Source organism: Urtica dioica, chromosome 3 (genome assembly GCF_054948205.1).
Source record: "Urtica dioica subsp. dioica isolate 48M chromosome 3, U.dioica_male_clone48M_v1_H2, whole genome shotgun sequence".
NCBI lineage: Eukaryota > Viridiplantae > Streptophyta > Magnoliopsida > Rosales > Urticaceae > Urtica > Urtica dioica.
Window position 1 is genome coordinate 39,038,388 of NC_142758.1, and position 22,488 is coordinate 39,060,875.

At 37.6% G+C, this 22,488-nt stretch overlaps 1 protein-coding gene across 1 annotated transcript; it reads right to left on the reverse strand.

Annotated features, from left to right (window-relative positions):
• Positions 1-1,617: 1,617 nt before the first annotated feature.
• LOC149402749 (uncharacterized) lies at positions 1,618-6,196 on the reverse strand. Its single transcript, XM_089608514.1, has 2 exons — positions 5,877-6,196; positions 1,618-1,711 (listed from the first exon to the last, which is right to left on the reverse strand). The coding sequence occupies exons 1-2, from the start codon at positions 6,194-6,196 to the stop codon at positions 1,618-1,620; spliced, it is 414 nt and encodes a 137-aa protein (XP_089464640.1).
• Positions 6,197-22,488: the final 16,292 nt, after the last annotated feature.

A 22,488-nucleotide genomic window follows, 5' to 3' on the forward strand; every position in this document is an offset into this window, starting at 1 on the left:
CCATTTTCTAGGAAAACCTTAGTTTTGAACTTTTCCGATGGCATCCACTTCCAGTCCAGCCAATAAATCTAAACCTAGACGACCCGACCATCCTCGCGGGAAATTCCTTCATGAATGCCCTCCTTCTTTCCTTGATACAGCCGATCTACACCGCATTAGGTGGAGGTTTTATATTCCCGGTGTGTGGAGCTTTTGTTGCCTGATCCTAGCGCTACAACCGAAACTGCAAAAGAAGGCTTTCTGTGTGTCCATGAGATTTTCTTAGAGAAGTGCGGGCTTAGGTTCGTATCCCTAGGCTTCTTTTGGCTTACATGGCTCAGGTGGAAGTAACTCTCCCTCGACTCACTCCATCCTCTTTAAGGATCGTATATGGGCTGCTTTGCTTGGCCGAAGAGTTAGGGGTTAGGATTTTCATGAACGACCTGGTCCACTTGGTCACGACTAAGAGGAATTCCCGTCATCCCGGGACTTTCTACTTTTCGTGGAAGCATGCGATGACCATCATTCATGGGATTCCTACCAAGGATGATATGTGGGCGGAGAGGTATTTCTACGTCCGGGTGTCCGAGCTTATCATGGGTGGCTATTCCTCCCACGTCCGCTACAACTGGTATAGGGGATCGGGTTAGGCTTTTGTTTGTTTTGCTTTGGTTTTTTTCGTCCTGTGCCTACCATTTTTTTCTTTTGAAGAAGCTTTTTTTGTAGTTTATTGTGCAGTTTCTCTGAAGGCCATCGCTTCTGACGACCGGTTCGAAGAGCTCGTTACGAAGCTGCGGAGCGGATCTGTGGAGTGAGAGGATTTCACGCAAGGGCGGTTCGACCGTGCTTAAATTTACCATTCAGCCACATGGAATGGTTAATATTGGCATAGAAGTTCCTGGTAAATATTCTTTGTTATCTTTTCTATTCCTTGATGTGCCGAAATGGGGTTCTAAGCATAGCTCTCCTTGTTTTTTCATTGAATGTAGCTATGGACGATATGTCGTCTCGGGCTGAGCGTCAAGATCAAGATCCAAGACAAGGATGACCACGATTCTGATGCCAAGACGAAGATCAAGGACAAAGAGGTCCAAGAGAAGCGAGAAAAGACTGAGATCCAGGACAAGTGGGTCTATGCCAGGAAGAGATGAAGGTGCGTGCTGACGGTTGGAGAGCGAGGAAGGAAGCGGCAGCGATGGAGGCCGTGGCGAAGAAGGCTACTGAGAAGAAGGCTGCTCGGATGGTGGCCGCCGAGAAATGGAATAAGATAGTGGTAGCTGCTCCTTCGGCCAATCAGCCCGCGTCTTAGGTGGGCTCTGATGACTCTGACGTGGTGATCAGTCTGAATCGGCCGAGCCTTCGCCGCCGGCGCGGGCTCGCAAGGGGAAGAATGTTGGTGATTATGCACCCATATAATCATGCAAAAAATTAATTACACTAACAAGAGCTAATTAATATTGATTATATGTAACAAGATGTAGATTTACTTTAATTAATATAAGCATGCGTGCAATATCAAGCAACCCATTTAAACAGAAGAGTCATTAGGAAAAACTTACGGGTTTCTCCTTAGCTATCGAATCTTCAATGCGTTCTTCAAGCTTTCGTTTCGAGTTCCTACAACTCCTTCTTCAAGCTCTATCTTCCATGATCAGATCTTCCGAGAATGGCTTTAGTACTCTCGTGATATGGCACTAAGAAGATGACACCGTAGTCTTTCGAACCGTAATCTCTGAGACGAATTAGAAGAAACGGTAGACACACTCTAAATCTCACTACGTTTTAATTTATGACTTCAGATCGTACCGTGTTTATGGGAATAGAATCACGGAATTCCAAGGGAGAGGGAGAGAGAGAATTTTCATCCAACACCTAGGTGAGTTGGTCGAAATTCTTACTTGAGAAATTATATCCTTTTTGCTTTCTCTTAAACCCCTATTTATAGTGGTAGAAATGAGATAATCTAGGAAGATCCTAGAGACATTTAATTCTCATTTATTCTTTCATATTTTGTAGTTAAGCATGAACCATTGGATCTTGATTACAAATCCTACTTTTTTTCTCATCCATCATATCATAATCTAAGGTATTTATTTCCTTATTTTTTTTTCCTATATTAAAGGAATCTAGATATTTGAGAATAATGAGGACAATATGTTATTTCTTTATTTAATGGAGAGAATATATCTATCATTATTCTTCTTCTAGATATTAGAAAATTAATTATGAGAGAGAATAAACGATAATATCTTTTTTCTTTATTTAATGGAGAGAGAATATCTCTACCATTATTATTTCTCTCTCTTATTTAATTAGCTATCACAAATCTAGCAATTAATTAAAGGGAGACTATTGGGTAATTAATACCCTAATGTAGAATCCTACCTCATGATCATGGGCCAATGAATTTTAAAATTTTATAGTGTCCAGAAAGTCCAACTTAACACTCAATTAATTATTTAATTGATCCAACAATAAATAATTAATTCCACAATAAGTATGTAATTTGGCAAATAGACAAATTTCCGAATGAATGATGCTAAACAATTTACAGCTGTGAGATTGTAATAATAATATCCATTATTACCAGAGAGTTCTCATCTGTCTTTATCAGCGCCGAATCGAGGACTATGGACCTAGTAATAGAAGCTTAATAAATACGATGAAAAAGAAGAAATAGTCTTTTATCTTTTTCCATCGATTTGTTTAATCTTTGTCAAATACTCCACTATGTAAGCCAAGATTGAACCCTTCTCTATACTAGAATTATATTTACTCATCGTGACGAGTGTCCATTGATATAGTCAGTTCGTGATCAAGATCATCCAGGTTCAACCTGTGTCAAGAAAAGTCAATTATTTCGTTATATTTTTCTTGACACTTATAAACCCTAAGCACCGTCGCTTCCCCAGCGAAAGATTCTTCCGAACGTACATACTTCAGAAGTGCCGGCAATCTATCGGTTATGAAAGCAACCTTTAGGTGAGTGAACATTGACCTTCTTCCAAGAAGGCTGGATTTTGTATCTGTCAATCACTTCCCACTTGAATCATGTTCCAAAACTCCCAAGACATAAGCTGTGATTAGCATGATAGTAGCCTTTTAGCGAATGAGTCAAAGAGCATGGTAACATGATCTAGTGTCCATGATCACTTCAAGATTTAGATCAAGTCTCACTGTGACCAGTATAGCGACTTTGGTTAGTGTGTCGTAACGGTACTTAAACGATACATCTACAACCAAAGCATGTCCGAGTCATGCACTTACCACAAGTGAAGAATGCTCGCACGTCGTGAACAACCTTCCCTGGTGTTCCACATGTATGACTTTAGATATAGCTATCCAGGTGTGTATCAGTCATCGACCATGTTTTAGCTCACTACCTGAACTCAGGTGCCCAGCACGTGATTCAGTTTAATATGGAGGCTACGGATGATAGTAGCTATTGATTCTGATATTTAGAGCTTAGTCCACTAATCATATGATGCGGATAAAGTAAACCATTATTCTATTTAGTAATCATTTATGATTTATTCACTATCTCTTGTGGGAAAGAATTCCTAACAATCTCCCACTTTGACCAGAGAAGATAAGGCAATTCCTTTTAGCCATTTTATTCTTAGCCATGTCATACATACAATTAGAAGTTTGACCAGGATTGAGATTTTCATCATATGGAGTCTCACCTTAATCTATTACACTTTGCATACGGTTAGATCATACACCAGGCTTTAAATTTTCTTGATAATAAGTCCCCTATCACAGGTGTACATCCTTTTGGCACCAAGACTAGTTGTACCACGACATGTTTCAATCATCACCACTAACTATAGTGTGATATCATTGAACATATTTTTAAGAACTTTTATTGAGATGTTTCCATTACTTAGTTATTACATAGACGATCCTTATTGGTCGTGTTCATATTCAATATACACAGGCCTCAAGGTTCTACGATATCTACAATAACTAAGTATCTCACTATTTCCAGAAATCATCATATTCAATATACACAGGCCTCAAGGTTCTACGATATCTACAATAACTAAGTATCTCACTATTTCCAGAAATCATCGTGTTTTAAAGATTTGTTAGATTTCTTGGAAATTGAGCATTGTCAAGGGACTAATAGTTAGCCCTTATAATGACAATGTCTTCAGCCTCGTCAGTTGAGCTATATTCCTTATGTCAATAAGTATATTTGAGATAATATGGAAATAGCTAGTTGTTTATAAAACTTAGGTTATAGAAACGTTGAGCTCTGTCAATTTCTTTGTGTTAATAGTTGACGCGTGTTTAAGGAGTTACACATATCGATCATTCTCGTAATATCGATTTCATTCAATAAACTCTTAAGTAAAATCGTACTTAGGTTAATTCATTCTTGGATCAACCTTTGTGAAGGTTTTAGTATCTACACTCTTAGATCCATGTCATAAGTTTTTTTTATAACTTTATCCACAAAGACAATTCAACTTCCAATTGGAAGACCCAATGAATTAGTTCGTGGTATCAGAAGAGCATTATCGTTGCCAATGTCTCTAATCAAGGGCTCAAACCCCTTTTGTATCATTAAGCTTATTTAAGCTTGAACGCATTCATTAACCATTTATAGATCCCTTCTAATCGATTAACTCAAAGACTTAACTGGCAAATATACTAAATTGGGTTTATGACATCTTTTAAGTTATTATCATCTTCATGATCAAATCTTTCATTGAGTGAAAGATATTGTTGATGGTATTGAGGTGACAAGGATCCTTGCAAGGATGCTCCCACTATTTCATTAACTCTGTTCATAAGGAAAGTATCATTTTTCCTTAAGTTCTATTTATCGATTTATCGAACCTTGTGGTAAGGTAATTTTTAATTATCCTTCCACTCACATTATTTAATGATAGCAAAATATCATCATCATTTGAGCTTGATCCTGTGAAGGATGTTGCTATGCACTGAACAACAAGAGGCTAGATTCAGAACCTCCCACTTAATTGACGAACAACAGCGACTAGGATCCAATTAAGGATCTCCCACTTAATAATTTGAAACATAGTGACTAGGGTCTTTTTAAGGATGCTCCCACTTATTATTGAACTAGAGTAGCTAGGTTCCTATTAAGAAAGTTCCCACTCAGTTAGTGAACTAGAGTAGCTAAGTTCTAATTAAGGATGCTCTCACTCATAGTTTTATGACCATTGGTAATGTAGATAAGGGAAAAGCTGGTAAGCGGGAAATGAGATTGAAGACCGAGACCGAGCGTGTATTGCCTTGACCTATGGGCTATGGGGTTTCTTAATCGGGGGTTAGTATCTTCTGATAAAACGTTCCGGAACATATTTGTATAGGAGTCGCTATAAGATTCTAAGTCATAAAAGCGAAAAATTTCCCCGAATTTTCGCAAACTATTTTAATATATAAAAGTATTATGATCTATTGTTTACTATGTATGATATTGGAGTCGATCGATCGCGGCTCGTGGGCGAGCTGTCGCTCGCGGGTCGTGACATTTCCACTTTGAAGTACTCGGTCGTGGCTTAGATGACTCAACAACAGAAGTCAACTTCTTCTTGGTTTTTTTAGGAGAACTCTTGTCAGCATAATTTTCCGATCCTTTGTTCTTCCCATGGCGAGTGATAGACTCGAAAGTATGTAATTCACTGAACAGCTGAGACGGTCCATAACTCAACTTATTCATGATATAGTTGGATGTGAACTGTATGAAGTCACTCGAAAGGGAATTCAGGATTACTCCCACCTGAGTGACCTCATCCATCTATGCTCCATGGAATTCAGCCTTAGTGAAGTAGTTAGTCATTTTCATGACATGATCCCTCACCGGGGTTCCCACAGTCATCCTAGTGCTAGTGCACTTACGGGTGAGCTCTATGCGGGCTTGCTCGCTTTGCATCCCAACCATTTCCTGCAGCGAGTCAAGGATTTTCACATCAGTCTCCTTCCCTTCCATTTTTGTTCGTAACGCACCAGATATGCTCGTGAGCATGTAGGCCATAGCTTTGTTGTTAGCCATGATCCACTTGTCATAATCATCCTTTAAGTTCGTGGAAGCATTAGGAGTAGGGAGGGGAGGTCTATCTTCAGTGAGGAAAAAGTGTATGCTTTCACTCACCAGCATGATGTTAAGGTTCGACTTCCACTTCGGAAAGTTATTACCAGTGAGAACGTCTTTCGACAATAAGGCCATAATAGGGTTCGACATGATTACTACAATTTATAACAAAAAATATTAGCAATATGAAAAGAAACAACTATCAATAATATTTAGGAAAATAAAAACTTAATGCATAAGCACGGGATAAAACATTAGAATAAAATAACTCAGTTTTTATATTCCACGGTAATTCACCAATAGCCACAGTCCATTTCACTAAGGTGATGTAACAGAGTGCACCTTGTAAACATGAGAACCATCTCAAATTAATGAGCAGTCACAGTTCATGTACATTCATAACTATGCTCATTAACTACTAGTTTATAGGAATCTTTGGCCATATGAAACAACCACCGGTCATTTCATACATGCGTCGACCCAACATTTCAGTAGACCAAGCTTAGCCTGTGCGTGCTAGGGAAGCCTAGGTCAGGCACGAGATCCACTTTCCTACCTATCGTCAGAAACACAACCTTGGTATTGGCATGCGCTTACACCTTCCGAAGGGAATGGACCACCATGTCTAAAAGACCGCCGGTCACGAGGCGAGCAAGATAAACCCTCATGGTGTTATGTTAATTTTCCTTGCATTAACTTTAATCTAGGTGATCCACTCTAGTTAACTAAATCGTATTAAAAACTCGAGTGTTTCTAAGCTACCCTTAAAAACATAAGTTTCGATATAGCATAGTTATTAGGAATTTCGTGACATCTAGTCCTGATTATCCTAATGGTATTCCATCACGGAAAAACTTCCAGTTGGGAGGGAAGACATTGTCTTTTATTAACCCCCCAGCTTAGCCTCTTATCGGCTTGATGACAAAGCTTTCTGATCCGTTCAACTCATTCATTAATTAACTATCCTAATCATGAATGAAAGCCCATGATAACCCACAAAGCAAGTTCTAAGTTATATCAAGCATGTCATAAAGCAATAAATAAACAAGCATAGCAACCATGGTTTGATTCTGTTTGATCGTATCCTATTTGACTCTATAAAAAAAAAACAAGATGAGCCCGATCATATTGGTCCATGGATTCAATTGAGCCCATTCATATGTCCCTTAGAAAAATAAATCAATATCAAATTATTTGATTTTTCTAGTTTTATCGAAAAATATGTTAATTAAGTAAGGACCCATTCATGTGTCCCACTGAAAAATAAATCGATACATAATCATTTATTTTTTTTAATGTTTTAAATAAAAATTATTAGGGCCCAAGCCATACAATTAATTAAATAAAGCATTTAAAACTAAAAAAAGAATTCGATAATTTTTTTTTGAATAAGTGGGCCCGTGGGCCCACTAGGGTTTCCAGGATGAGGCCCGGAAGAATCCACTTCAGTTGTGAAAGCTCAGATCTACTGTTTAAGTTGTCTTGTTAGATGTTATTAGGAGAAGTAAGAACTAGGCCTATACATCGGGTTGGGTTATTCGGGTTAGTACGTTTCATGAACCTAACTCGAAACTTTCGAGTTGTCATTTTCAAAACCCAAACCAGACCGTTTGTGGTGCCGAACCCAAACCAATTCGAACCGCTAAGAATCTGGTTGGTTTTAGTTTGATTTATTTGGGGCGACTAGTGTCGGTTTGGGTTAATTCGTAATTTTTTTTAATTCTTTGTTATCAACTCACTAAAACCGGTTCTGAAAAATGATTGTTCAAGTTTTTCATAATAGCTTATTACCTACATTAGAAAAAAGAAATTGATATTGCCATTAAAATAGTAAGCTTGACAAAGTTTAATGACTGGAGATAAATCTCCATGCGAATAATTTAATAAAATAACTTAATTCTCATTTTTTTTAAAATAAACAGTGTCATTATACTCATGAGTGTAAAAATAAAGTGACAATTTAAGGCTAGTTTCTAAAAAAAAAGATGACCCACGTAAGATCAATTTGTGAAGCTTTTGAGCATATACAATTTAAATTCACCAGCTTTTGACCCACGTACACATCCACCTTCTTCTCTAAACAATCATTCAAGTACAACAACATAGTTGAATGATTTATGAATTACAGCAACAAACAATCACTACCAAATACTGAAGAAAATAAGTATGAATAGAATAATTTATGAATTACCATAGACAAACGTAGTATGAATAAAGGCAGAGAAAACAAACAACAATGAGGAAACAACGGTTTGATGTCTCTTAACGAAACCAGCAATGTTCCACACTTCAAATCCACCTTACATCTAACACACAGAGCTCTTCAAACTTATAAAACTATAGTAATTTTTCTCAGAAACACAGAGCCATTATATCAAACACATAGAGCTCAAAAAATTTACTACTTGTTTTTAAAAAATATAGAGTCATTACATCAAACCAAGGAAAAAAATGCCGTTTTCGTTGCCGTTTCGAGCATCCTGATTTACGGAAAACCGTCATGCCGACGGAAAACCGAACGGAAAAAATGTGGAAAAAGGGCAAATGAAATGCCATTTTCGATGGAAAACTGATGAGCCGACGGAAAACCGAACGGAAATATTGTTGTTGAATAGGTTAATATATATACACATGATAATATATCTTTTAATTCATAAACTTAAGATTTATGACAACTGTATTTTATAATCTTCAATACGTAATTGTTTTTACACCAATCTAATATCTAATATTTCAATACCCATAACTTGTTAATTTCAATATCACATAACGATTTATACCCAATACACAAAATATCATATATGTATGTGAATATATCTATGTATTATTTATATATATATATATATATATATATATATATATATATATATATATAATTTCTTAAGTCTAGGCGAGATTTTTAAGTTTTTATGTGATATATTTTTTATAATTTAATTTATAACATTTTATAAATTTATTATTTTTATCATTTTTTTAATATTTTTTATATTAAGTTTATGATAGTACAAATTTTTTATTTACAAATCTTATACTAACTTATACATAGTATGACATAATAAAAACGTAGCAAAATGGTATATACTAAACGTCACACGTAGGTGACCTGTGTTCGAATCCTAGTCTCCCCATTAATTTTTAAGCAAAAATGACACCAGTAAAAAAACGACGACGTTTGAAGAAAAACGACGACGTTTGAAGAAAAACGACACAAACCCAAAACGATGATTTTCGACGAAAAACGACAAAAAATGAAAACGACGACTTTCAGCGAAAAACGACAATAAAATGAAATTTTTGTACTTTGTCGGCCGTTTATGCTTCGGCAGCGATGCCGAAATTTAAAACTATGCATCAAACACATAGAGCTCAAAAAATATATTACTTACACAAATATGACCATCGACTAATTTTGGTCGGCCAAGGTTAGGGAAAAGCAACAGCGACAGAAGTTGGTCTGTGTTTACATCGAGATCAAAACGATTGACTTGCAAGAACAAGCAAAAAGCGTTTGGGCGTCCAAAGTCAGAGAAGTGCGACACCTATTGTATTGCAGTGGTGATGAAACAGGAAACATAAAAAAAAGTCTCAGGGCTTCTTCATTACGGGTTGGGTCATTTGGACCCGCTGCTCCGTCGATGATAACCAAAACTGTCCAACGATCTCCGGCGGTTTGGTTCGGTGCAACTTGAAACTAGTCGGGTCTTAGCGGGTCAACTTTTCCGAGTCAATGGATCGGTTTGGATGACCGGGGGTCGCCGGTTACGGGTTACAACCCTAGTAAGAAAAATTGTAAAGACAACAAGAAAAAGAACACAAAAGAATGATAACCCAGTTCGGCCAAACCGCCTACTCTGGGGGGATATGAATCCTGGTGAAAAGAGTAACTTCACTAGACAATAGTATGAATACAATGACGGAATACAAATGGATGATTAACTTCCACTTATTCCTAACTCTAAACTATTCTAGAGAGTTTCTAATCTAGGCTCCCCCTAGAGTTGAGCTCCCATCACTTTTCACTCTCACACACTCTTAGTGTTTCAATGAATATCAACCACCAGCAACACACCATGAGCTAGGTTTATTATCGCCGGAAAAACACCAACACTAGATGACAAAAGATACACCTTTTTTTGTCTTTGGTTTTCGGCGTAGTAAAAATGTGTAACCATACACAGGAGAGAAAAATTCTCTTATATAAGAGACCAGAAAAGAGAATGTCCTCTGATCCGGAACAGATACATCTGGCGCACATCCAACACAGCTAGTAAAAAAGGTGTCAGCAAGACCACATCGCACCTTGACATTCAAAGATGAAAGATGTTCACTGTAAAGGGAGAAGAAAAATGAGGGACAAGAGATTTGCCTGAACCAAATACCAAACTCCATGAAACAACAACTTGCCCTGGGGCAAGGAAGTCTTGTGCCAGCACCAGACCGCGGCGCCATGAGGGCACGGCCCGGCATGAGAACACGGCCAAAAGGCCGTGCTTTGTCTAGGAGCAAGTGGAAGGACGATCATTATTGACCGTCCTTGTGTGCAGCCGTGGAGGCTCTCAAGAACGTCGCGCTCGTTAAATTACAACAATAATTATATAAATTACATCTTAGACACTTTGAATTTTGGGTTTAACATAAAATCTAGAAAAACAAGAATCAAATATGCTACGATCAAACCACGAATCACAATTCACATAATCATATATTGAATTTCATGAAACTCATATCCATATATAATTTCATTCAAACCATATTTAATTACAAGAAAGAATTGATTAATTAAACAAAACATCTAGCTCTAATACCACCTGTTGGTGATAAACCGGGTTGGTATCAGGCACGAACAATTGCTCTGATACCAGGGTTTGCTGATTATTCACCTTATCATAATAACCGTGTGGAAAATTAATTAATTACGCTATCTTAAGCTAATCAATGTAATGATTATCAAAACAAGATCTAATTTTGTCTAATTTAACCAAGAGAGCACATGTCAAACAACCAATACAAAGAGACGAGTTATTAGAAAACATACGGGTTTCTTCTTAAGCTTTCTGAATCGGGATCTCCTCGAGCTCTTCGCCTTCTTCACGACTCGTCTCAGCCTCCCAGCGTCGTCTTCTACGATCAGCCCTCCGGAATGTCTCTGAAACTCTCGGGATATCCTTTGTTTTGCCTTGATGACACCTTAGCCTTCCGAAACGTAATCTCCGGACGAAAAAGAATACAGTGTGGTCACACTCTGAATCTCACTACGACTCTGATTTATGATTTCAGAGGTACCGTGTTTATGAGAATGGAATCACGGAATTCCGAGAGAAAGGGAAAGAGAGAGAATTTTGTCCACATTAGGTGTGATAGGCGAAATTATTGCCTCTGCGAAAGTGTATATCTTGCTTCCTCTTAGACCCATATTTATAGTGGTAGAAAAAAGATATTCTAGGAAGATCCTATAGATATTTAACTCTCCTTTATTCTTTCCTATTTTGTAGTTAAGCATGAGCCATTGGATCTTGACTACAAATCCTAGTTTTTCTCTCATCTATCTGATCATAATCTAGGATATTTATTTCCTTATTTTTCTCCTATATTTAAGGAAACTAGATATTTGAGAATAATGATGACAATATCTTATTTCCTTAATTAATAGAGAGAATATCTCTAACATTATTATTCTCATAGATATTATGAAATTAATTATGAGAGAGAATAAATGACAATATCTTATTTCCTTATTTAACGAAGAGAGAATATCTCAACCATTATTATTCTCTCTCTTATTTAATTAGTTACCTGATTTCTTTTCCACAAATATAGCAACTAATTAAATAGAGTATTGGGTGATTAATACCCATAGTAGGCGCCCAACATAGCTGGTATTGGGCCTACGAATTTTGAATTTTACAGTGTCCAGGAGGCCCAACATAAAATTCAATTAATTATTTACTTGATCCAACAATAAATAAGTAATTCCACAATAATTACTTAATTCGGCAAATAGACAAATTTCCGAATGAATGCTGCTAAACAATTTACAACTGTGAGATTGTAGTAATAATAATCACTATTACCAGATAAAGTTGAAAATTCGATTAACTTCAATTAACCATTAACCGAATTTTTTTCTCACTGTTAATTGTTAACCGTAATAGAAAAGTGGACAATTAATTGCAGATAATTGTTTTCACCGAAAAGTGGGCAATTTGTAAATATTCCGTGAGAAAAAAAATAACTTTACACTAAACTATTATTATTTTTTTTCAATTAACATAGGTTAATTATTTTTTTATTCTGTTAAAATTAACCGTACGATTAATTTTAACCGAAAATTCAATCATAATTAACCGTACGGTTAATTTTAACCGAATAATTTCGATTAAAACTTAAATCAAAAGTTTTTCTTTAACCAAATTTTTTTCTTTATTACCAGAGAGTTCTTCTCCGTCTTTACCAGAGCCGAATCGGGGATTGTGGACCTAGTAATAGAAGCTTAACGAATCCGTTGAAAAAGACGAAAAAGTCTTTTCTCTTTTTCCATCGATTCGTCTAATCTTGATCAAATACTTCACTATGTAAGACAAGACTGAACCCTATTTTACACTAGAATTATATTTACTCATCGTGATGAGTGTCCAGTGATCTGGTCAGTTCGTGATCAAGATCCCCCAGGTTCAACCCGTATCGAGAAATGTCAATTATTTCGTTATACCTTTCTTGATACATATATACCCTAAGCACCGTTGCTTCCATAGCGAAAGATTCTTCCGAACGTACATACTTCAGAAGTGCCGACAATCTATCGGTTATGAAATCAACCCTTAGGTGAGTGAACATTGAGCTTCTTTCAGGAAGGCTGGATTCCGTATCTGTCAATCACTTCCATCTAGAATCATGTTTCGAAACTCCCAAGACATAAGCTGTGACTAGCATGATAGTAGTCTTTTAGCGAATCAGTTAAAGAGCGCGGTAACATGATCAAGTGTCCATGATCACTTCAGGATTTAGATCAAGTCTCACTGTGACCATCATAGCGATCTTGGTTAGTGTGTCGTAACGGTACTTAAACGACACATCTACAACCAAAGCATGTCCGGGTCGTGCACTTACCACAAGTGCAGAATGCTCGCACGTCGTGGTCAATCTTCACTAGTGTTCTACACGTATGACTTTAGATATAGCTATTCAGACGTATATCAGTCATTGATCATGTCTTAGCTCACCGCCCTAACTCAGGTGCCCAACACATGACTCAGTTTAATATAGATATGATAGTTGTTATTGATTCTGTTATTCAGAGCTCAACCCACTAATCATGTGATGCTAATAAAGTAAATCATTATTCAATGTAGTAATCATTTATGATTTATTCATTATCCTTCGTGGGCAAGAATTCCTAACAGGCGAAGCTCGACCATTTTTCGGACTCGTAGAGAGACGGAGATCAACGTCGAGGAGCTCACCATGCTGCAAGGTGAGCATGATCGGCTGATGTCGCTCAATTACGAGCTCAAGCAGGCCTTTGGCAATGAAGTGGAGAAGCGTGTCCGCGATGGGAGAATGGCGATCTCCGTAAAATACCAGCCCATTATGCAGCTAAGGAATAGGCAAAGGCGGCCGAGCTCAACATGACAGAGTGCTGCGCCAACGTCTCCCTCCTCAAGTCGCTAGTGGAAGGGGCGTCGATGGTCGAGGACAAGCTTAGGAACACCGAGGCAGATTTGAAGTACCTTAATACTGCTTTTTGCTGAGAGTCTGGACGTCGTTCCCCCGCTCAACTTGACCGAAATGACCTTTACTCCATACTCGGAAGTGGGTGCGTCAGATGCCGAGCAGACGATCCCCGAGGGCGTAAATGAGTTCGGGTCGAACGTTGGTCTCGTAGCGGGGACTTCTTCTCTTGACACTAGGACTTCTTCAGTCGGGACCGGAGCTACTGATTTCACGGGGGCGAGAGCTGGTACCTTGAGTCAACCTGGTCAAGCTACTGTTCAACAGTAATCAAGATATCGTATATTTAAAAGTGCATTTTTTTATTATTCAGTAAATTTCTTATGCTTCCTGAATATTTCGGTATATTGTATTGCCCGGGTGGGCCAGTATGGTTTCCAATTCTTCATTAATATTTTTATTTCTTTTGAACTAAACCGGTTGAGGAGGTACATTGTGCTGTTTTTCCCGAGTGGGGCATCACAGTGTTAGTAATTTTCTTTGATAAATGTTCTCGTGCTATTTGTGTATGTCGAGCTTGTTTGAGCATAATTTCTTATCTAAGTCAAAACTCTTTGCGGGACAAGACGTGACTTCGAGGTATGCGAGCGTATGGATTTGGCTTAAAGATTCCCAAGTCCCTTTGTCTGATGATCCGAACTGCGGAGCTTGGCTTTATCTATGCGAAAGGTTTGTTTTACAAGAGTGCGTGTTGTCAATGGTATCCACAAGAAGTGTAGTAGTCTCTATTTATGTACATTTGATGCAATATAGTCTCACGAAGACTCTTGCTTATAACTGCTGAATTATTAATAAAAGTTGAAACGTTCATTCATTCTTCCTTGTCTGTTTGAAGCTTTATGATAAACTATAGTCTTTAGTCCTTAAACAAACCTAACAACAAATGAATAGTCAAATATAGATTTGCATGAACAAACTCTTCATGGTTTGCTTAAAAAAATATATTCGCAATATAAGGATCAAATGACTATTGATCTCAGTACGATTGTTAGGAGAATTTATGATGTCTGGTTATGGGGCATAGAGAGCTGGAGACTCTATAGTTCTTCTAGGTATCTTCTGCAGGTACTGAATTAACCTGTGCACTTCTAGAGACAGAATAAGAACAAACCATTTAACCTCTTATGTCTCGAAGTCACTACGTATGAATTGCATCATGCTTACCTCAATCCTGAAATGAGACATGTCATTTCATAACTTACGTATTCTCATTTGAGAAAGTCAGAGTTTGAACTCACTATGTGATTCTGAATAGGACCTATTGGTGAAGTACTAAGTTGTGAAGATGTCATGAGTAACTTCGTGAAGATCTCATAGATATGGAATTCATGTACAAGATTGCTGAAATGCAATGTATATCACCTCATGCTATGTTCATTGGAATGTGAATAAATGAACTGGCTAGTGTTCAAATTGAGTCATGACTCTTTTGGATGAATCAATGTGTCTTGCTAGCTCCTCGTCAATACATTGTGTCTAACTTATTCACAAGCGACAAATGAGTTGAGGAAATAACAGCTATAAGGGTAAAATGGTAATTTTTTAAATCCCATCTAATTGATGATATCCATGAAAGGTAAGCATAGATAATATTCAGCGGATCCACTCATCACAATTAAATTGAATTCTTGAGTAGAAAATAAATTCATTTGAACCGAGAGATTCTCAGTGTCAACTCTTTAGTGGAGTCAGTTGACATTAAGCTAAACTTGGGAAAGGTTTGTGAACTTTTGAGTCCAAATATATTAGCTCAAGTTTTGTTCATTTGGATCCATGAGGTCACTGTCACAAGTCATTTCGAGTAGGATTAGTTAAACTAGAAAATAAGTAAAAACAAGAACTATACAAGTTTTACGAAAATTGTCTAAATGTTATTTTTGTCTTTTTGGACATAGGATGTAATGAATGTCAATAAATATATTTTTTGACATTGTCATGTGATGACAATAAATGCATCACACGACCATGTTAGTGTAATTGAGTCTTGAGGATTAATTTCATTTCATGGAATTTTACTTGAAAATTCGTAATGGGCTTTACTTATGTGAATGAACAAATGAAGAAACATCTAGAAGCTCTTTCTAGAAGCCCATTGCTCGTCCAACCCAAGGAAAGAGAGATTAGTTTTGTGCATTGATGTATGAAGATACTTTCCAAAAGAAAAAGAGGAAATAAATTTCCTCTAGAAGGAAATAAAAGGGGGCGGCCAACTAAGGAGAAAACAAATGAGGAAACAAATCCAAAGAAATTTAATGCATATGTTGCACGTCTAAAAGGGGAGAAAGAGAAGAAAATATTTGGTCATGAATATGTGATATTCTATAGAAAAGAGGAAACTACCTTTTGAAGGTAATCCTTCTCTTATAAATAGAGCCCTCATTCTCATTGTTTCTCATCCCAAAATTTTAGAGATTGAGAGCTTCTCTCTCTAGATTTGGCCGTCCCTCTCTCTCTCTCTCTCTCTCTCTCTCTAACCCCTTTCGTTTTTGTTTTTGGCACCTAGGTCCATATTTTGACCTAGCGTTTTGTTTTAGCTCTTCGACTCTATGACTTGTTCTTGAGTCGTCGTGTTCAAATTCCCGAAGAACGAAGAAAGGCGAGCCGCGTGGAGACAAGCGATTCAACCTCCACAAGCTTCTCAACGATCAAGCTACGTAAAGGTTAGTAAATGAGTAAATTCTCTTAGATACTTTTAATTTTAAAATAACATGTGGTTGCTCTTTGTCTAGGTTAGTAAAAATCGTTTTTACTTGTTTAAAGAAATTTTTAAATTCTGCCGCTTGAAGAAGCGTAAAACTTTTCTTAATCCTAGATCTATTCCAACAAATAGTATCAGATCTATGGTCAAAGTTAAGCATGTAAATGTGATTAAAACTATGAGCTTGAAAATCGTTTTCGAAAAATTACTCGTTTTTTGACAAGTTAGAATTGTTTTCTTATTTTTTTTTTAATTTATTGCTCGTGTTTTTAAATTAAAAATCATGATGATTTAATAAGACCTTGGGATGTTATTAAAACACATTAGAATCAGTTCTAAAAGTTTTTAATTTTTTTATAATGAAAAACGTGTTTTATATAGTTTGAGAATTTTCGGGTAATTTCATGACTAGGTATATTGTCTTGCTAGTTTTGTTTATTCACTCGTTTCGTTTTATGTTTGTTGTTATTTATTTTTATACCATGTTAATAAAACACATATAAAAGCTTTAACAACGCTAAAAAATATTCCGTTACACTCGATTGTTTTACACTCAAGTCCGGACTTTAATTGTTTCCAGTTTTCTTCGAGCTCGAGAAAAATCTACGGTAATGGTGGTATAACTCTCTGCTCGAAATTCGAAATTTAATGATTCTGAAATCAAATTAAAGGTATGTTTATCCTCTTTCCAATGCCATTGGTTTTAGGTCAAAAGGGTGCCGGAGCCGCCTGTTATGGAGATTTTACTACGAGGTACGCAATTGCTCCGAAAGTCTAGTTTTTTAGAATTTTTGAGTTCCGGATTTCGGACCCCACTCCATGAGTTATAGAACTTTAATTGAATTTCTTTAAAAACTAGTTTGATTGTTGAAAATCGTTTTGACTTTCAAACTTGAAAATGTTTTGTCATCCAAATCATATATGTTTTTCAAAATGTTTTCAAAACTATATCTATATCACTTATGTTCAAAATCTATATGCTCTTGAAAATTTGAGTGGGAGGTCTCCTCGAAGACGAGCCTAAAAAATAAAGATGTGTAATCTCAAACTTTCAAGTGTTCAAGTGAGTTGAAGTTTACACTTCCCTCATGCACTTTCCCGAATAGAAAATAGGAAAATGTACCTTGTGCCTTTATGAACTAACAATGCTATTCCTTTAACATGAAGATCTAAGATTCCTTTATAGAATTCCAATCTATCGCTCTATAACTAGGAAATGTGTTTTCAAACTTATAAGAGACGATGTGCCAACTATAAAAACTCAGTGGAAGGGTTATACTTGTTGTTTACAACCCACGATCCCCAACACTAATGAGAAGTGCGATTGTCCCCAAACTAAGAGTCACCCTCGTGGCCCTCTCTTAAATGAGAGTACTCAACGGCGCTTTGCTCTGATAATTGCTCAAAGAGCTACGTTCGAGAGTTAGACAATGAGAAAAGGCCTCTCCTAGGTGGATTGTTTTTTCAAAGGCGATCTCTTGGACTAAGTGGTTGGTTACACACATAGACTCCATCCCTAGTAATCCTCCCTCGAGGCCCTGCGAAAGGATGTGAGTGATCAAACTTTTTTATAAGGTGGCTAGTCAAATATGATGTATTGACATCTTGGCTATGCATTAATGATGAGTCATTTACTTATGAAATGAGACTCGTTGCGGCCTTCCCTCAAATGAGTAAAGTGTCATTTTGTTCATAACACCTTTGGATTTTTTCTGTCTTGTTCATCCTATAATCTTAAACAAACTTAAATCCTAAACCAAAAGACTAGTCATAAACTTGTATCAACTTAACTTCACCAAGATGTGTCTCAACCCTCTCTCAATCATCCTTTCCTCAAACAAATTTGAAAACTATGTTGATTGGAAACGTAACCTCAACATCGTTCTTACCGTTAACAAGCACAAATGGGTACTCACCACCCGGTCTCCTCAAACGAATGATGATTCGACTCAAGAGGACAAAAACGCCTTGGCGGCCTGACTCCATTCCGATGAGATTGCGAGGTGCTATATCGTAACATCGATGAACAATGTGCTGCAACAATAACATCTTGATTTAGAGACGGCCGCTGACATGCTCTACAATCTCCATGAGATGTTTGGAGGGCAAGGGCATCAGGCTAGACAACAAGCAATCAGACAGTTTATGAACTGTCGCATGAAGGCTGAGACTCTTGTAAGGGACCATATGATGTTGATCATTAGTTACCTGAATGAAATGGAAATCCTAGCATTTGAGATTGGTGGGGAGACCAAAATAGATATGATCTTGGAAACTCTCCCCGAATCTTTTGATACCTTCAAGCTGAACTACTAAATTAATAATCTAGAGTAAACTGTTACCGAGCTAATGAAGGAGCTTCACACTGCTGAAGGTCTCACTATGAAAAAGAGGAATCAAGGAGAGACACATGCTACTGAGAACAAAGCCTCCACCTTTGGATCTAAGAAGAGACCTCACAAGGCCGAGAAGAAGAATTGTCCTGCCTACCTCAAACCAAAGGAAAATAGTAATGTACTTATTACCGAAGCATGCTTAGTAGCTGATAATGTATCAATGTGGATTCTTGACTCCGCTGCTACTAATCATATTTGTTGTTCCATGACTGGTTTCAAAAAAACCAAAAGCTTAGAGGAAGGTGACTTCTCCTTCTGATGTGGTGATGGGAGCTCAGTGTCAGCAAATGCTCAGGGATCAGTGACTCTATCTTTTGAAGATCGAACTCTAAACATAAATAATGTTTATTTTGTTCCTTCCTTCGGAAAGAAGTTGATATCCTTTTCTCGTCTTTATGAGCAAGATTATTGCTTAAAGTTTATTAAGAATTGAATTAGAATTTCTCTTTCCAATAATTCTTTCGTCACTGATGCATGTATGAAGAATGCTCTTTTTTACATTTATCCCACACAACCTTCGCTTTTACACACTGAAATAGATAACGATCTAGTTAGGGAGCCAAAGAGGATCAAACTTTTTGATTCCACCGATCTAATAAAATTAGCATATCTCTGGCACTTAAGACTTGGTCATGTAAGTCTAGACAGGATTAAGAGACTTGTGAGGGAAGGTCCACTCCAAGCCTCCGCTATACATTCACTACCTACTTGTGAATCTTGTATAGAAGGAAAAATGACTAAGCGACCTTTCTCAGCTAAGGGTTGAAGAGCCACTGAGTTACTGGAATTGGTACATTCTGATGTATGTGGTCCGCTCAGTACATATGCACGGGAGGATACGAATACTTTGTTACATTCACCGATGATTACTCAAGATACGGATTTTTCTATTTGCTCAAACACAAATCCGAGACCTTTAATGTATTTAAGGTCTTTCGGGCTTTAGTGGAAATGAAAACTGGCAAACAGATCAAAACCCTTCGATCATATCGAGGTGGTAAGTATATGTCTGGAGAGTTCGATGACTTTATTAAAGAAGAAGATATCGTTTCTCAGCTTACAGCACCTGGCACACCTCAACAAAACGGAGGTTCAGAGAGAAGGAACGGAACTCTAATGGAGATGGTTAGATCAATGATGAGTTATTCATTACTCCCTCTTTCCTTTTGGGGATATGCCCTCGAAACAGTAGCTTACATTCTGAACCAAGTTCCGTCTAAAAGGGTTCCTGGTTGTCCTTATGAACGATGGACTGGTAGTAAAGTAGATATAGGCCATATCCAAATTCGGGGTTGCCCAGCACATGTGCTTATGCAAAAGACTAGCATGTTGGCTAGTAGGTCAGAATTGTGCCTGTTTGTGGGATATCCAAAGGAAACCAAAGGTTTCACATTATATAATCCCGAGGACGACAAGACTTTCGTTAGCAAGAACGCTCGTTTCCTTGAGGAGGACTTCATGAAAGATGTAAAACCTAGAAGCAAAATTGTGCTTAAAGAAAAGTTGGGTGAGGATGCTTCTACCTTATCTGTAAGAACTATTCTTACCCTAACTGAAACACAACCTAACTCATAAGAACATCGTCAAGTAGTACTTCGACGTAGTCGGAGGGATTCTCAAAAGCCTGACAGGTACATGTCTTACGGAGATACTCTCGTAGCTGTCTCTGACATGGATGACCCTGTTTCCTACATCCATGCCATGGTTGGTTCTGAATCAAACCTTTGGCTTGACGCCATGAAAGTTGAAATGCACTCGATGTATGTCAACAAAGTCTGAAAACTTGTAGACTTTCCCGACGGGATTAAACCTGTAGGGTGTTAGTGGATATACAAGAAGAAAAAGGGTCCGGATGGGAACATCGAGATGTTCAAAGCACGAGTAGTGGCTAAGGGTTATACCCAAAACGAAGGGATTGAATATGAAGAAACCTTCTCGCCAATCGCGATGCTTAAATCCATCCTCATACTTCTATCCATAGCTGCAGCTCTCGATTATGAGATCTGGCAAATGGATGTCAAGACTGCTTTCCTGAATGGTAATCTTGACGAGCACATTTATATGGCTCAACCAGACGGTTTCGTGGAAGAAGGTCAAGAAACCAAGGTTTGTGAGTTGCTTAAGTCCATTTATGGATTAAAGCAAGCATCTAGGTCATGGAATACTATATTCGATGAAACTGTGAAGAGCTTCGGTTTTGAGAAGTTAATAGATGAGCCATGTGTTTACAAGTTAATACACGAGGGCAAAGTTGTGTTTCTGGTACTGTATGTCGATGATATATTACTCATAGGTAATGATGTGGGTAAGTTATCTGAGGTTAAGATTTGCCTAGCAAAGCAATTCGATATGAAGGATCTAGGAGAAGCCGCGTACATTCTGGGGATCCAAATCTTTCTAGATCATAAGAACCGGACTTTGTCGCTCTCTCAAGCATCTCATATTGATAAGGTGATAGATCGCTTCTCGATGCAAGACTCTAAGAAGGGCCAAACACCCTTTAGGCATAGAGTCTCATTCTCTAAGGACAAGTCTCCCAAGACTGCACAAGAGATTGAGGACATGTGAAAAATTCGTTACGCCTCAGCCGTAGTTAGCCGTTATCAATCCAACCCTGGATCCGAGCACTGGATTGCTGTTAAGCATGTTCTTAAGTATCTTCGGAGAATTAGGAACTTGATGCTTACATATTCAGGTACTGACCTGATTATGACGGGATATACCGACTCCGATTTTCAAGCGGATAAGGATTCCAGGAAATCCTCTTCGCGATATGTGTTTATCCTTAATGGTGGAGCTGTTGAATGGAGGAGTATTAAGCAATCTTGCATTGCTGACTCCACAATGGAAGCAGAATATGTGGCTGCTTGTGAAGCATCCAATGAGGCTGTATGGCTTAGAAAATTCCTTAAGTATTTGGAAGTCGTTCCAAACGTCGACGAGCCCATGACCCTCTATTGTGATAACAGTGGGGCTTTCTCTAACTCAAAGGAACCTCGAAGCTATAAGCGCTCTAAGAATATTGAGAGGAAATGCCATTTGATTCGATAGATCATGGACAACATGGCAGATCCATTCACCAAGGCCCTAGCGAACAAGGTCTTCGACCAGCATCGGGAAAGATTAGGCATGAAGGACTACTCACATCTTCTTTGAGTCAAGTGGTGATACAAGAAGAGTAGTAGTCTCTATTTATGTACATTTGATATAATATAGTCTAAAAAATACTCTTGCTTGTAACTGCTGAATTATTAATAAAAGATGAAACATTCATTCATTCCTCCCTGTCTATTTGAAGATTTATGATAAACTATAGTCTTTAGTGCTGAAACAAACCTAACAACAAATGAAGAGTCAAATATAGCTTTGCATGAAAAAACTCTTCATGGTTTTCTTAAAACAATATATTCACAATCTAAGGATCAAAGGACTATTGATCACAGTACGATTGTTAGGAGAATCTATGATGCCCGGTTATGGGGCATAGAGAGTTGGAGACTCTATAGTTCTTCTAGGTATCTTCTGAAGGAACTGAATTGACCAGTGCACTTGTAGAGTCAGAATAAGAACAAACCATTTAACCTCTTATGTCTAGAAGTCACTACGTATGAATTGCATCA

What these genes read in the sequence shown, in the direction of transcription:
- LOC149402749 (XM_089608514.1), bottom strand. Translation starts at nt 6,196, where the DNA reads ATGTCGAACCCTATTATGGCCTTATTGTCGAAAGACGTTCTCACTGGT. An exon ending in ATGGTTGGGATGCAAAGCGA is followed by an intron (nt 1,712 to 5,876) that starts GCAAGCCCGCAT and finishes AATTCGTCTCAG; the next exon opens with AGATTACGGTTCGAAAGACT.